Below are 13972 nucleotides of genomic sequence, written 5' to 3'. Positions count from 1 at the left end.
CTTACATTTTTATCTCTTAAATGCAGATTCAGAAAAATATCTCAATAGATAAATAACTGTAAAGTATTAATGAATCATGTAAAAAGCAACTGCAAGTCCAATAATAGCATGAGGATTTTTTTTAATATTATCATTACTTTTTTGAGTATGTAATGTTACAAGAGAGAATTTTCCAATATGGAGTTTTAGAGTTTAAAAACAAATTATTTTTTTTCTTAAAATACGTATAAAAGAAAAATAATGCCTCTACTTGTGAACTGAAGTCCTAAAGAAAATGAAACTAAGTTTTAACTCCGTTTCAGTAATATGTGTATGTATGTTTGTCTGTATGTATGCATGTTTGTGTGTGAATTGTAATAGGTTATCTAGGTATATAGAATTTTTAAATAACTTTTCATTTGTATTACAGGTTAGTTAATGTGCAATTGATGAGGCAAAGATATGTATGAATGTCTATGATTAATTCTCAATTATATAAATACAATCCTGTGAGTTATGTTGGCTCTGAATTTGCACCATTGTACTTCAAAGCAAATGTAGGTATTCAGTGAACTTCTTGTGTGGCACATAGTGAATTGAGTGTCTTGCACATACTTGGCTTTGTTTGCCAATTCTTAGCAAATAAATCCCTTATTGCATAGTAAGACTAAGCAAATTTATCCTGATAGTGGAGATGAAAGACAAATTTTGAATAGCTGCTCTGGGAGAAGGAGAAAGGGGTTCCACCTTTTATTGTCTCACCTAAACATACTAAACATAACAGCACTCATGAAGAGCAATTGCAGTGCTAGACCATAATCTCTCGCATAGCCAGTGATGTAATGGTAGCTATTATAGACTAAGCATTTTAATCTTAGAATCATATACATATAGAATCATTAAGGTTGGAAAAGACCTCTAAGATCATCAGGTCCAGTTGTCAACCCAGCACCACCATGCCCACTGAAACATGTCCCGAAGTGCCACATCCCCGTGGTTTTTGAACATCTCCAGGGATGGTGACTCCACTACTTTCCTGGGCAGCCTGTTCCAGTGCTTGACCATTCTTTCAGTAATGAAATTTTTCCTAATATCTGATTTAAACCTCCCATGATGCAACTTGAGGCCATTTCCTCTCATATCGCTTGTTACTTGGGAGAAGAAACCAACATCCACTTCACTACAACCTCCTTTCCTGTCGTTGTCAGGAGCAATAAGGTCTCCCTTAAGCCTCCTCTTCTCCAGACTTAACAATCCTACTTCCCTCAGCTGCTCCTCGTAAGGCTTGTTCTCTTTAAAAAAAACCCGTGAAGACTTAGTGTCATTATAGTGTTATATATGTCAGGAGATATATACACAAAAGGATTTTCTAGCTCACTTTTTTATTGCAGTTCTTGGCAATGGTGTTTCAAGTGTTAGAGTTGCCCATGTAGGAAAGTACCTGCCTGCTATAGGGTGCTGCCAAAGCTGGGAGGAATCTCAGAACCTGAGATGTGCAGTCATTTTCTCCCTGTTCTCCTTACAGTGACTCAAAATCCTTGGGAGATAAGTTGTTTATTTATACAGCATTTTACACTTCTCAAGATGTGTGCTGGATGCACTACACCCAATATAACAGACTTCTTGTACAGCCAAAGGAGTGTGACAGACTCTTCAGACTGTGTCTGTGTTGTGATGGTTGTAGGAGATTCTTGATCTAGAGAGTCCTGTATTATTTTTTTATGTCTCTCTCCCTCTCTTTCTGATATTGGTTCACTTTACTGTTCTCTCTTACATATATATTTTAACAGCTGTACGATGTGTTCCACTCTTTTGTATCAACCTTCTCTTATGTTATTGCAAAACATTTTAAAAGGTTTGTTTTTAATGGATTTCACAGCCTTGAAATACAATGCTTATTTCAACTGTAAGAAAAAATAGTCAGTTGTTTGAAGCTGTAAGAAGCCACTGTTGGTGACGTGAAATCATGTATTTCACACTACTTTGAAGTGAAAGGAACTTCTCACACTTTGAAGAAAAGATCCTTTTCAGTCTAATTTTGAATTATGTGGTTTTATGCCACAGGAGCATATTTCGAAGATCTAACTTGGTGAAATATTTTAGTGGGTGACTTGAGATGCTAAAAATACAAGAGTATGTAAATCATAGCATATTGGGAGACTTTTACTCCATATTTGTTTATGACACATCTCAAGCATTAGATACTAAAAAAACCTTGAACGGCATTCTCCATTTTAAGTTTGAAAAGCCAATTTTATGTTATAAAATCAATTCATTATCAAATTTCAAGTATTAACATAAAACAAGAGACTGGTGATCTTGCTAAAAAGACTTCCCCTTATCCTGTGCTTTCCTCTTGCTAAGAACAAACACACAAAATGTTCCAGAAGGCTCAGCACACAACTCACTCACCAGGAGTTCAAAACTGCATGTTACAAACCCTGCTGGAACACCAAACACTGAGTGCTGATTCTGTTACGGATAGAGATGTGCCTCGTGTCCTGGCTTAGGACAATTTTTTTTCCTTTTCTGTCGTTTATATATTCTATTTGCTACTGCATATGTGAAAGTGAAGCATGATGCACTTTTTTCTGCAGTTTTTGAAAGCTTTTAAGTGATTCATAACTTTATATAGCTGGTTTTACTGCAAATTTCAAGCAGCATGCAGATTTTATAGGCCAGAGTTATCCATACGTTTTTGTCTGGACGACGTACTGCTCTAGTGTGTTACTCCTTGGAAAGATAGAGTCAGAGGCAGAAAATGCATCCTTGAAAGTACACTGTGAAATAAATTTGGCCTCTCAAGTGCACAGTCTGTCAAAAAAGACAATTTTGTATAAAACATGCTGTCTTTTAAATTCCAAACACCACTTATTTGGGGATGTGATTTCAGAGAGAAAGCTAGGATCAAAGTCACTGGAAGTTGGTCTCCTGTAATTCAGTGCTGTTCAGTGATGAAGGCTTTGGGAGGGTGTTCTGGGTTTTTTGGTGTTTTGTCTGTTTTGTTTTGTTTGTTTTTGTTTGCTTTTTGTTTGCTTGTTTGGTGTGGTTTTTTTCTTTCCTTTTTCTTCTGAGGTTTCTCAATTTTTAAACTCATGCTCCACCTTGATTTTGGAGCCTGTTTTGTTTATGCTGGGTATACTGTAACAGCTGACCTTTTCTAAGTTTGAGAAAGACTTACTTAACTTACATGGCTTTGTTTTCCCCCCCTTTGCTCACGCTTAGGCTCTTGGGCCACTGCTCCATTTTTTTTTCACTCAGGAGAGAAACGCACCACAGTGATTTAGCAGAAGCCTTGTCTGTAGCTGTGCTAATAACCCTGATACGTTTGAGCATACAGATTTTTTTCTTTGTTGGTGAAAAATCCCCTGACTACTGCTTACTTAAAGGGCTGATACTGGGTGCTTATAAACAACCGTCCTGTTAATATCATGATCAAGTAATAAGTGAATTTCAATAATACTTCTGAAATCGTAATGCCACTCCTGTGGTTCAAGAAGTACCTACAATTTCATTGGGAAAGTGACCATAATGATACTTTTGTCCTTTAGGTGGCAGCATATGACTTCACTCTTCCAGTTAATATTCCTCGGGCTCACTCCCCATTGCCACAGCCCAGCTCTGCGTCTACAACTTCTATTCGATCTGGAAAGCACATCCTTGCTCCTCTGCCACAGGTGGTGACTGTGGCTGTTCCATTCTGTAGAGTTAAAGCAGTCGGTAGGTAAACTGGGGACTTAAGCAGATGGTGGATACTTGTATTTGTAGTTATGTTTTTGCTTGTATTCCAATTGCAGAGAATTACTACTTAACTGAAATTTTACTGCTAACTGTATAGTTTGTAAATTTATTGGAAACTTGCAAAATTTTCAAACTTTGTATTTTTAAATATACATAAAGATGAGCTTTCTATACATAATTATGACATGCTGGGAAAATATGTTTTTTTCTGTAACAATTTGACTTATATAAAAATTAGTTTACCAAAACTTGTTATCCCATCATCCTGGTATATAATCTTATCCTATCAAGGCTAGGAGCTCTAGCTATGTTTAAAATTCCTTCAAAATGTTTGACTGGCCCTGATTCCATCCGGAAGAGCTGGTGGCAATTTAGTCTATTTGCCTCTGTTCGATTTTATGTACAAATCTGCACTCTTCTGGCCTGTCAGTGTTTGTTAATGGCTGAAGTTACAGGCTGTTTGCCTGCAACAGGAAATTGGTATCTTAAATTATTCTTCTTCGTTTTTCTTAAAAATAATTTGTGATTCTCTTTAGTCTCCTGTCTGATCCTTATAGTCTTGTAGACCTACACATCATGAATACTTAAATCCATTAGCTTTCCTCATCTCAGTTTCTAATATGTAATCACTGTTTATTTGAGATAAGACTTAAGTGCTGAGCATCTTCCTGGAATGATGTTTGTGTAGTGTTTAAACATCTTGGGAGCAATGGAGGAGGCTGGCCCAATTAAATGCATAACATGGGGTAAAAGCAGCTTCAATTTATTGGGCTTTATGAATGTTTGTTGGGTTTTTTTGTGGGGTTATTTTTTTGGCTTTAATTTAAGTCATACTTTTGAGATCCTTTAAGATCTCAAATAAATTTGAGAGACCTTCTTTAGATCCTATGTTGGAAGTAAATGAATATTAAATATTTCTAAATATATTTAGTTTAACAACATGTAGAATAAAGATAAATGTAGATATGTATATGAGATTGTTAGGAAGCACATCTCTAAGTAAAAATCATGAATCAAAATGACTAATTTCTAGTGGAGGTTTGTTTTCTGCGGCCTGAATAATAAAGAAAATGTTTATTTCCTTTTCCCTTTCTTTGTGGAATAATGAGTCAATACAATCAGAAAGTCTCACTAATAAATGATAATCTGATCCAAATTTTTTCCACAAATTTGTACTTCTGCTGCATAGAATTTCTTTGAAGTAGTAGTATAGGCCAGTAACAAGTTACCATAGTATTAAAGTGAGTATATAATACTTTCAGTTCTAAGAAATAGTTAAAAAAAAGTAAATTGTGACTTCTGTTTAAATTTGACTTTTGGAATTACTTTCTTATTGGGAATTTTGATGGGCTGGAAGGAGGGAGAGAAATCTAAATAAATTTCTTGACTGCTCAGTATTTCCCATAATCATACAGATGTAGACAACTAGCCAAATTATTTTTACTGCTAAAAAAAAGAACTTGATAACTTCATTACATTCTGAGAACTTAAAAATTATGTCATTTATTGATTCATAATTTCAGATGATCATTTTCAAAACTAAAGTGAGTAAGATGCCTCTTTGACAAGTATCCCTAATTCTTACTACTGTGTGGTCTATGGCAAATTTGTTTTCCACTCTTATAATACATTTTTCTTCCCTGTGACACTTTTTTTGGTTGATTTGGATTTAGACTGCACAGGACAATGTAGCTGGGATTTAAAACAATAGGTTATATCTGATATTTGTACTTAGGATTACTCATCCTGAGAAAAGAATTGCAATAATCTTGGAGTAGTCAGCCCAGTCTTTTAACTTCAGCGTAGTCAATATGTTTTCAATCCATCATGAATTTTTTTTAAATTTAGTTTAAGACAAAGTTTGTAGACTGTTTCAGCACCTGGGAAGTAAAGCAGGTCTCTTAATAACTTGTAAGACTTTTCTCTTGGAGACTGCTTGTTGGTGTGTAAGAAAGCACTGAAAGGGAAAAAACCCCAAACCAGAAAACTCAGCTGGAAAAGACACAAGACCTACCTCATCCAAACGCAAAGGAAGTGGATATATTATCAATGTAATGCATCATGTCAGCTTATTATTGTTTTTTTTAATAATAAGTCTCAATTTTTTTCACAGGTTAGATAATTTCCTTTCCTTTCCCTTCCTTCCTAGTCTTTCAATCATGCTGTGTTTTCCTTGTATAGGCAGTTTCTATGAGAGGTAAAGACTTCATGAGTGTCATAGTTGCATATTGGTGAAAGCATTCCAGCAGATTAGGTTCCTGCTTTGAAAAAAATTAGAGTTTATGTGCTTGTGCTTTAGAGAAATAAGGATAGTACTGTTTACGTAATGTGAGCTATGTGATTAGGAAATCCTTTGGGCTTTTTAGGGTGAGAAGGGAACTGATCAACACACTTCCTTACTGAGTGTGAAACAAACTTGCAGATTTTAGTAAAAGGATACTGTATGCTGGATAGGTTCATTTCCAGTGTTTAATCAAGAACTAAAATGAGACTGTAGGAACATATACCCTTGTTTTTTTTCTAAATCCTTGCTTTAAACTTCATCCTGTGGGACTTCTTCTTTGTTCAACTCTATGAAATTAAGATAAATGTTTTTAATAAGATAATTCAAGTCTTCTCTGATGATTACTGTCAGAAATGTTAAATACATTTTTCTGCAATAGGAAGATCGTGAGGGTCTCTGTTTACAGCATCTTGATATGAAGAAGAGATGTTATAAATCTGATAGATAAAATAATTTTGACTAAAGGGTCATAGTAAGAGAATTATAGTAATTATGTATATAGTATGGCAACAACAGAAAGAAAATACAGCTTTAAAACAAAGGGAAAAACATTTCTGCTAAACATATACAGAAAGGATGATTTTATGAAGGGACTTTGAGGAAATATTTGTCAGTACTGTATAAACATCTTAAATGTTTTGGGTTTTTTTTTTGTAAACAGTACTTAAATCACCATTGGAATTCTCCTCAATGGAACTTAAATTTTCACAACATTCAAGCAGCATACGTTTCAGTGTTGCTGATGAAAGTCTGAATTCTCAGGTACGTAATCACAAGTGTTTTTGTAGTTATTCTTGGCTATTGCTTTTAATTACTCAAAAAATGACAAGGAAAAGAATACAAATTTGGGACTCAAAATTCAGTCATGTTCCAAATATAAATATTTTAAAGTTTTCCCATTGTCATTTTGTTCAGTTTTTTATTTTATATTTGTCTTTTGATTGCTAGAAATTTTTCCAAAACTGAAAATTGGGCTTGTCATGACTTTCTGATATATGAGAAAGTGTGGGCACTATGAGAAACTGACCATGAATTGTGTAAGAAATAACTTACTGCCAAAGATTTCCTGCCTCTGCCTATGCTAGCAGACTAGATAGTGACATTAGGAATGCAATCGATGTGCCATGATTGTCTGTACAGTTAAATTGCTGTCTCAGTATGTTGTATGGTACTGATCTGTGCCAACTGGCATTCTCCCAAAAAAATCCTGGTCATGATTTAAATGAGAAAGAGGCACTAAACAGGATATTTGGCCACAGCCATTCTGTTTTGGAACTTAGAGAATTTGATCATATGAATGCAAAACATAGCATAATGTAATTTATTGTTTCTAATTATCAAAAGCTTTGGAAATTAGAAGAAAATATTTTTGGCAATGATGAAAACACTTGAAACTCTTTCAAGAATCTGCAGAAAACAGTGATAATACAAAGCCAAAACCTTTTCCTAGCTACTGATGTGTTAGGAGTTGAAAGAGTAACTCTGAGATCAAGGAATATTTTTTTGGTCTTGTTTCCACTGTTGTCTTATTGAATTGATAAAAATGGGTTTTGAAAACCTATTCTGAACTTCTTGCTTTTTCAATATATCCAACTGTAAGTCTAGAAGTCATGAGCCATTTGTCTGGTGCTTCAGTTGTATCACAAAAACCTCCTAATTTCAGTTTGGCTAAGCACTCCTACCGTGATGCTTCTATCTATTTACTTTGCATAAATGAGATTCATCCATTCAGGAAAGAAAGTATTGCTTTTTGAATGTGGTGACTGGAAAGCATCTAGTCTGTGCTGATAGACTACACATCTTCTCACCTTACAGGTATAATAAACTGGGTTCTTTGTGGCTTTCTCTTGCTTTCTTGCTTTCACTCTGATCTGATTGCAAAAAGAATGCTTAGGATAGAGCAGTGTGAAAAGTATCATGGTGCTTGCTGGTTTTGCTCTTTTATCATGTACTCCTTTGCAAATATTTACAGAAGCTTGACCTGAAGAATATCTCAAGGCAGCGATTGTCATGGAAATTGAATTGTGATGATGCAGGCAAAAATACGGAAGATGGTATATTTAAATTTAGTCTTCACACTGGATTTCTTGATCCAGGACAAAAAGTCAGTATTGTTGTACTCTTCTGCCCTTGTAAGTAATTTTCTGAATACTATATTAAATATTATAAATATATTAAATATTGCTGTGCAAACATGTTGTAAATATGCAAGAGCAGTATTTAATTGCACATGTTGCTTGGAGTTGCTTACGGTACTTCAAAACGTTTTTCCATTACATTTTATGCATTGTTGGTAGCTTTTGTCTTCAACTTGTTGAAGAAAAATCACATCAACTTGTGATTTTGCTTCATGAAGTGGAAAAGTAATGAATATATAATGATTTTTGCACAATTATTTAGAAAGTTGTTTGTTTTAAATTATTTTCATTTTTTGTTTTGAGTAGGAAATTCTGACTTTTCTGAAATAGTATTACTTTGTGCATATCACACCTGGAAAGTTTCCAAACCAATCAGTGTCCGTAGTTGTAGTTTTTACACTTCTAAGCTGTCCCTGAGGTATCCTTTTAGAAAGATGTATTTAAATTACTCTATTAAATTAGATATTATTACAAATCAAACTTCTAGAAGAAAGTTAAATGCCATTTACTATTAAGGGCTGAGAAAAAAAATTTAGAGCCTGTTTTTGGCTTTGTTGCATCACTTTGTCTCCTTTTCCCCTACATTCCTCCACAGTAAATTGCAAAAACCCTGATTTTTGGCTCTGAACCACATGTTTATGAAGCAGCCATAAAAGTGTGTTCAATACAATAAAGATTTTTTTGTTAGGTAGGGTCTGTTTTGTACTTTGAGTAATTCTTGGTTTTGGTATCAAATGATGTGATCTCATCTTCGTCAATGCAGGTCCTCAATCAGATTTACTGATAACTTAACATAGGTTATCAAAATAAAATAAACAGAAATGAATTTTTTGTTGAAGTATTTGTTTTAGGAGCAATATGGAATAAAATATCCAAGGACATTAGATGTCTTGAATGAAAATATGATCCTAGGATGTGAGAAAATTCTAGAATAAAAATCAGAAGGGTTTAAACAGTGGGAGCAGGATGGCAAGAAGGTTGAACAAAATGCAGAGAGATATTGTAGAAGAAAAATCTGGAAGTTATCACTTTTCAGATGTTCAGTTTTACAAAATTTTAGAAACATGGACTTTGGAATCTCAGTTTACTTATGAAGAATGTAAGAATCTACTCAAAACACATCTGGAGAGTGTGTCTAGGAAGAAGAAAGGCTTTGGATAAACTTCTGAATTTTTTTTAAGTTGTTGAGATACAACTCAGGAAAAACAGGTTAAGAAGTCAAGGAACAGAAACATATGACCCCAAGGTTTTGGAGTTACAATGTAGAGGAAAGAGGAGTGAAAATATAAAAGGTTGGAAAGTGAAAAATAAACACTCAACCTTCTGTGGTTCCTTGAGATGCAATTAAAAAATACGCATGTAATTTACTGTAGCTCTATTTCTTTTAAACCTTTTTTCTTCTTTCATAAATTTCTGCTTTGCTTTCAGTCATGTTTTTTCTGCAGTATTTCAGATATTAAAGCCTACAAAATAAGTGGTGTAACTTTGAGAAGGTATTCTAATAGATGTTTTTGCAGAATGTGCCTAAGGTTATAATAATAGTGGATCATACTAAAATAATCACTTGTGAAGAACACAAACATTTTTCTCTGCTTTTAATTTGAGAAACATGTTCTTCTAATAGGAGATATAATTAGCTGCATTTTACATTGGTTAAGTACGTGGCTTGGAAACAAAAATTGGTCAGGGCAATATTAGACTTTGGAGATAAAAAGAAAAATCTGTATTTCCAGATGTGTGGTGATTTTTAGGTCCCAGATGAGCAGTGTCTCATTTTCTCCTTTGTCTAAATACCAGTCTGGCATTTAAGACAGAGGAAATTTTTAAAAACACCAATCTAATACTATTTTGTGTAGCAGATGGATATGGATCATGTGATAATGAGTAGGTGAAATTATTATTCATATGATGGTTGTTCTAGTTAGGTGTTTACGTTATAAGAATGTATTAAACATGTTTGTGTGTTGCAAAGACTGTGAAGCAGAGAACAGTATACAAATAAAAGCCAGTATTTTGAATTACTGAATAAATTGTATGTGTAAATGCAGATGTGCATACACATAAATGTGACTGATAAATAATTGCCCTTTGAAGTTATTTGTATTTTTGCTGTATCCCCATATCTTTTATTTACAGAAAATCATAAGTAACTGTAAAAATCAGTTGTCCGTCATTCTATGTTCTAAGTATTTTCCCCTTATTTATAAGTGTTTGTGCTATACCTTCATTCAAGAGAGTTATTCTTTCTTGTAAGAGAACATTAGATACATCAAAACCCACACAGGAGACCTAGTTAATGAATATGGTGTGCTCATCACCTTCATAGGTTTGTGTGTGGGAGTGCACAAACCTTAAATTGAACTTTGAGTGCTGATTAATTTGTTTAAATCTGCAAATAGAAGGTATATTAGTATGATCTTCTTGTGCATGAATTATTGGAAAGTCCAAGGCAATTAAACTAAAAAAGTTTATTTGGGAGACAAGAGTAGGGACTGAATAACAATTTAATACAAACTTAAGAGGGTGAGAAGAGCAGATGGTGATTTTACTTTCTTCCCACATATCCATAAAAGATCAAAACCCATGCTGTTATACAGTTAAGATTTTTTTGGAGAGGGGGAGGGAATTAGGTTTTTGCTGCTAGAGAGGAACAAAGAATATGGAGAACCTTAAAGAGATGGCTGTTTAAACTAGCTTTTGCTGCTCGTTTAAGTTGCAGCTGAAATAGGTAGAGTGGAAAGTGTGGAGGCTTGAAATATTTCTCTTCCAGAAGTGCGTGAGCAGTACTGGAAGGGGAACTTGCATATTGGAAGCGGAACATTCAGCAGAAATATAATCTGTGTATGTTTTTATTAACAAGGAATCTGCATAAAGTATAGTCCCTGGATAGCATGCTAGAGAGTTAGGCACTCTGAACTGGATGGGCTTTCTAGTGCAAATTAGACTGAAAATGAAGCAGCTAATGAATATATGCACATATGTACTTTGAGACGTTGTGTTACTTTATCCAGAGTTTTTTCTAAGGTAAGGCAATGAATGCTTATTTCCCCTAATAAATATATTTAGAAAAGACAAAGGGGAAATTTCCCGTATAATTCTGCAGATTTTGTTAGCCCTTGACAAATTTAGATTGGCAGATTTGTAAATACCAACAAATCTCCCTAAGGAAAATTTTCACATCTGCTGGACTGCTTGTTGCTTGCCCTATATGAAATTAATGGTGGTATATCAGAATGGTAACAGCAGCACAAGCTTTTACAGTAGTCATGAAAGATGTGATTAATAGTATAAACTCATGACTTCAGCTGTTAGTTCAGGACATAATTCTCATTAATTTAAAAGTAATTTATTTAACATGAAATATCCTGGAAACATTGGTCCAAGGCATTACAAGCTATTGAACAAAACTTAATGGAATCATACACTTTTTTTGCCTTTGTGTCTGTTTAAAATGAGGACAGTATCGCAAGATCCTGGTGTTTCTGACATAAGCAATAAATTATTGGCTTACATATAATGTGGAATCTTGATGTTGGTAAATGCGTGGAGCTACACACAGAATGATCACCTCTGCAGAATAAGCACTGTCTGTTCTGCCTCCTGAGCGAGTCAGGGATTCTATGGCAAATGGATGCGATGGTGTAGTTAATGGATTTGTCACAGTTGTTGTGTACAGAATGGCTGAAAAGTTTGTGTGAGGAAAGCTTAACATTATTCTTTCCTAACTTTTGAAGGTTTAACTTTGGAACTATGATTAATATGAATATTTTAAAATGCGAGTTAGTGAAAACTGCAAGTTCTGTTGTACTGACATATGCTCCTCAACTTTTCTTTCTTCATGGTGTTCCATCCCTATGGCATTTATTGGTTATGGCCTTTCACTTTCCTTTGCCATGTGTCATACATATGTACAAAGACAGGATACCAGAAATACGATTTAGTTAGAGCACAGCTGTAGGACAGTAGACTGTCTTGCTCGTATATGGGAATAACTTGTCCAGAACATCTTTTCTTACAAGCATGTCAAAAACACCCTGTTTGGCTCTTCATATATCTCCATGGCCTTTTCTGATGCTCTCTCTCACCTTTCCCTCATAGAAGAACTAAGTGCCAGAAAAAGACTGTGGTTTTGCTGTATCAAAAACTAGAAGCACACGCTGCTTAGCCTTCTCAGCAGTATTGTCTCCTATTGATTTCCATTTAACAGAGAATTGGTCAGATGTTGCAACCATTGCAGCAAGTTACCGTTTCATCTGGCTTTCACTTTGCCACTTTCATGTTTTCTGGTCTGAAGCAAAGGGATCTGCAGACCATGTTCTAGTGAGCTAACAGGTTTCTGTGAAGCTCCACTATTTTCAGCTCCATGAAGAAATTGGCTCTTATGAGGAGGGAATAACTCAAAATATTTTGGAGACAGTAGGTTTTCTTCTTTGTGTATGTAAACAATGGCAGCTCTTTCTCAGGCTGTGAAAATAATTATCTGAGCTAATCTCTGAAGAGCTTGTCCATGTGTTTTGTTTGCAGTGACACATATATGCTCATATAGAAACAAAATACAAAATCATTTGTTTTACTCGAAGAGGTGTTCTTCTCAAAAATGAAAAGATGAAACTTTTTGGATTTGTTTCTAAATAGAAGAGGTGTTCATTAGTTGGCCCTCAAAATTGATTATTTTGCTAGCTCTTCAGCAAGTGGGAATGACTGAAATTTTGGTAAATGACTCTGTGTGGTTTGGAACACCATTTTGATAGTGTAACGGTTGTGGAAGGAAGCGCCTTGCTCCCTGTATCAGTGAAAGAAAATGTGCTTTTCCGTCCTAGAGAGCTGCTTTGCAGCAGTCAGCAAGATGGCATGAGAAGGGTCAGAACACACAGAAATGGGATTCTCTCAGTGGAGGTAGAATCCGTCCTGCTGGCTTTTGAGAGGCTGCCTTGGCAACAGTATAGGCTTGAGTCATCTGTTAAAATGTAGTGATGGCCATCTTAAAAGGCACAAACTTTTTTTTGTCTCGGCTGTTAGATGCTTCTGATATTTATTCCTGTACAGAAGTAGCATTCACTGTGTTAATTAGTGTAATTCATAAAATGACTGCAATTCTTAAAATTCTGAGAAGTGTTACATTGATGTTTTATATAAAGGAATATTAATGCAGTAAGTGCAGAAAAACTTTGAAAAACTTCTGACAAATTAAAAAAGGTACAGATTTCTGGTTTGCTATAGGCAGGTGTTCTAAACTTTTTTAATAAACAGTTCTTCTGATTCAATGTTTACTGTATGTTAAGCTACATTTTGAGTAAGAAAGTAATACCAATAACTTTTTTAAAAAACAGTAACAACTAAACCCCAAAGCCTCTTACCGTGATGCTTTTAGTTGCATGTATTTATGGTAATATAATTTTGTGGGTTTTTGTTTTGTTTTGTTTTAACCCTTTTTAACAGCTTGTCCTGGCACATATACATCTGAAATGTCAGTATGTCTAAATGATAATCCATCGCATTACAAAATAACATTGACTGGCACTGTGAAGTCACCAAAAATCAATTTTGATCCTCCCTTTTTAATGCTGATGCCAGTTCCTCTGGATGTGAAAACTGAAGCAGCTATCAATATCATTCCACAAGATTACTTAAGGTAAAGCTATCAAAATAAGTTTATTACAGAAATCCTGAAAAATTTTTGGTTTTGTTATCTTCTGAAAAAGTGAATTAGTTTTTGTTTGTGAAGGTTAGTATTAATTTTCTGCACAGCAGAGGAGTCTCCGTATTTAAGAGCAAATTCATGTAATTAAATATTGCTTTACTTTCAACATGTACATGTTCTATCCTCAGA

The 13972-nt window shown here is 34.6% G+C and overlaps 1 protein-coding gene across 1 annotated transcript in view; it reads left to right on the top strand.

The window, feature by feature from the left end:
• Positions 1-13972, top strand: part of CHDC2 (calponin homology domain containing 2) — a gene marked incomplete at its 3' end in the record, with an annotated part of 58405 nt that overhangs the window by 2547 nt on the left and 41886 nt on the right. The window contains exons 2-5 of the mRNA XM_010191388.1: positions 3531-3699; positions 6666-6766; positions 7977-8136; positions 13582-13774. Coding sequence (XP_010189690.1) covers positions 3531-3699; positions 6666-6766; positions 7977-8136; positions 13582-13774 — 623 coding nt within the window. The remainder of the gene's footprint in view (positions 1-3530; positions 3700-6665; positions 6767-7976; positions 8137-13581; positions 13775-13972) is intronic.

This window comes from Mesitornis unicolor, unplaced genomic scaffold (assembly GCF_000695765.1).
Source record: "Mesitornis unicolor isolate BGI_N332 unplaced genomic scaffold, ASM69576v1 scaffold11469, whole genome shotgun sequence".
NCBI lineage: Eukaryota > Metazoa > Chordata > Aves > Mesitornithiformes > Mesitornithidae > Mesitornis > Mesitornis unicolor.
This window is presented reverse-complemented; position numbering and strand designations above follow the sequence as displayed.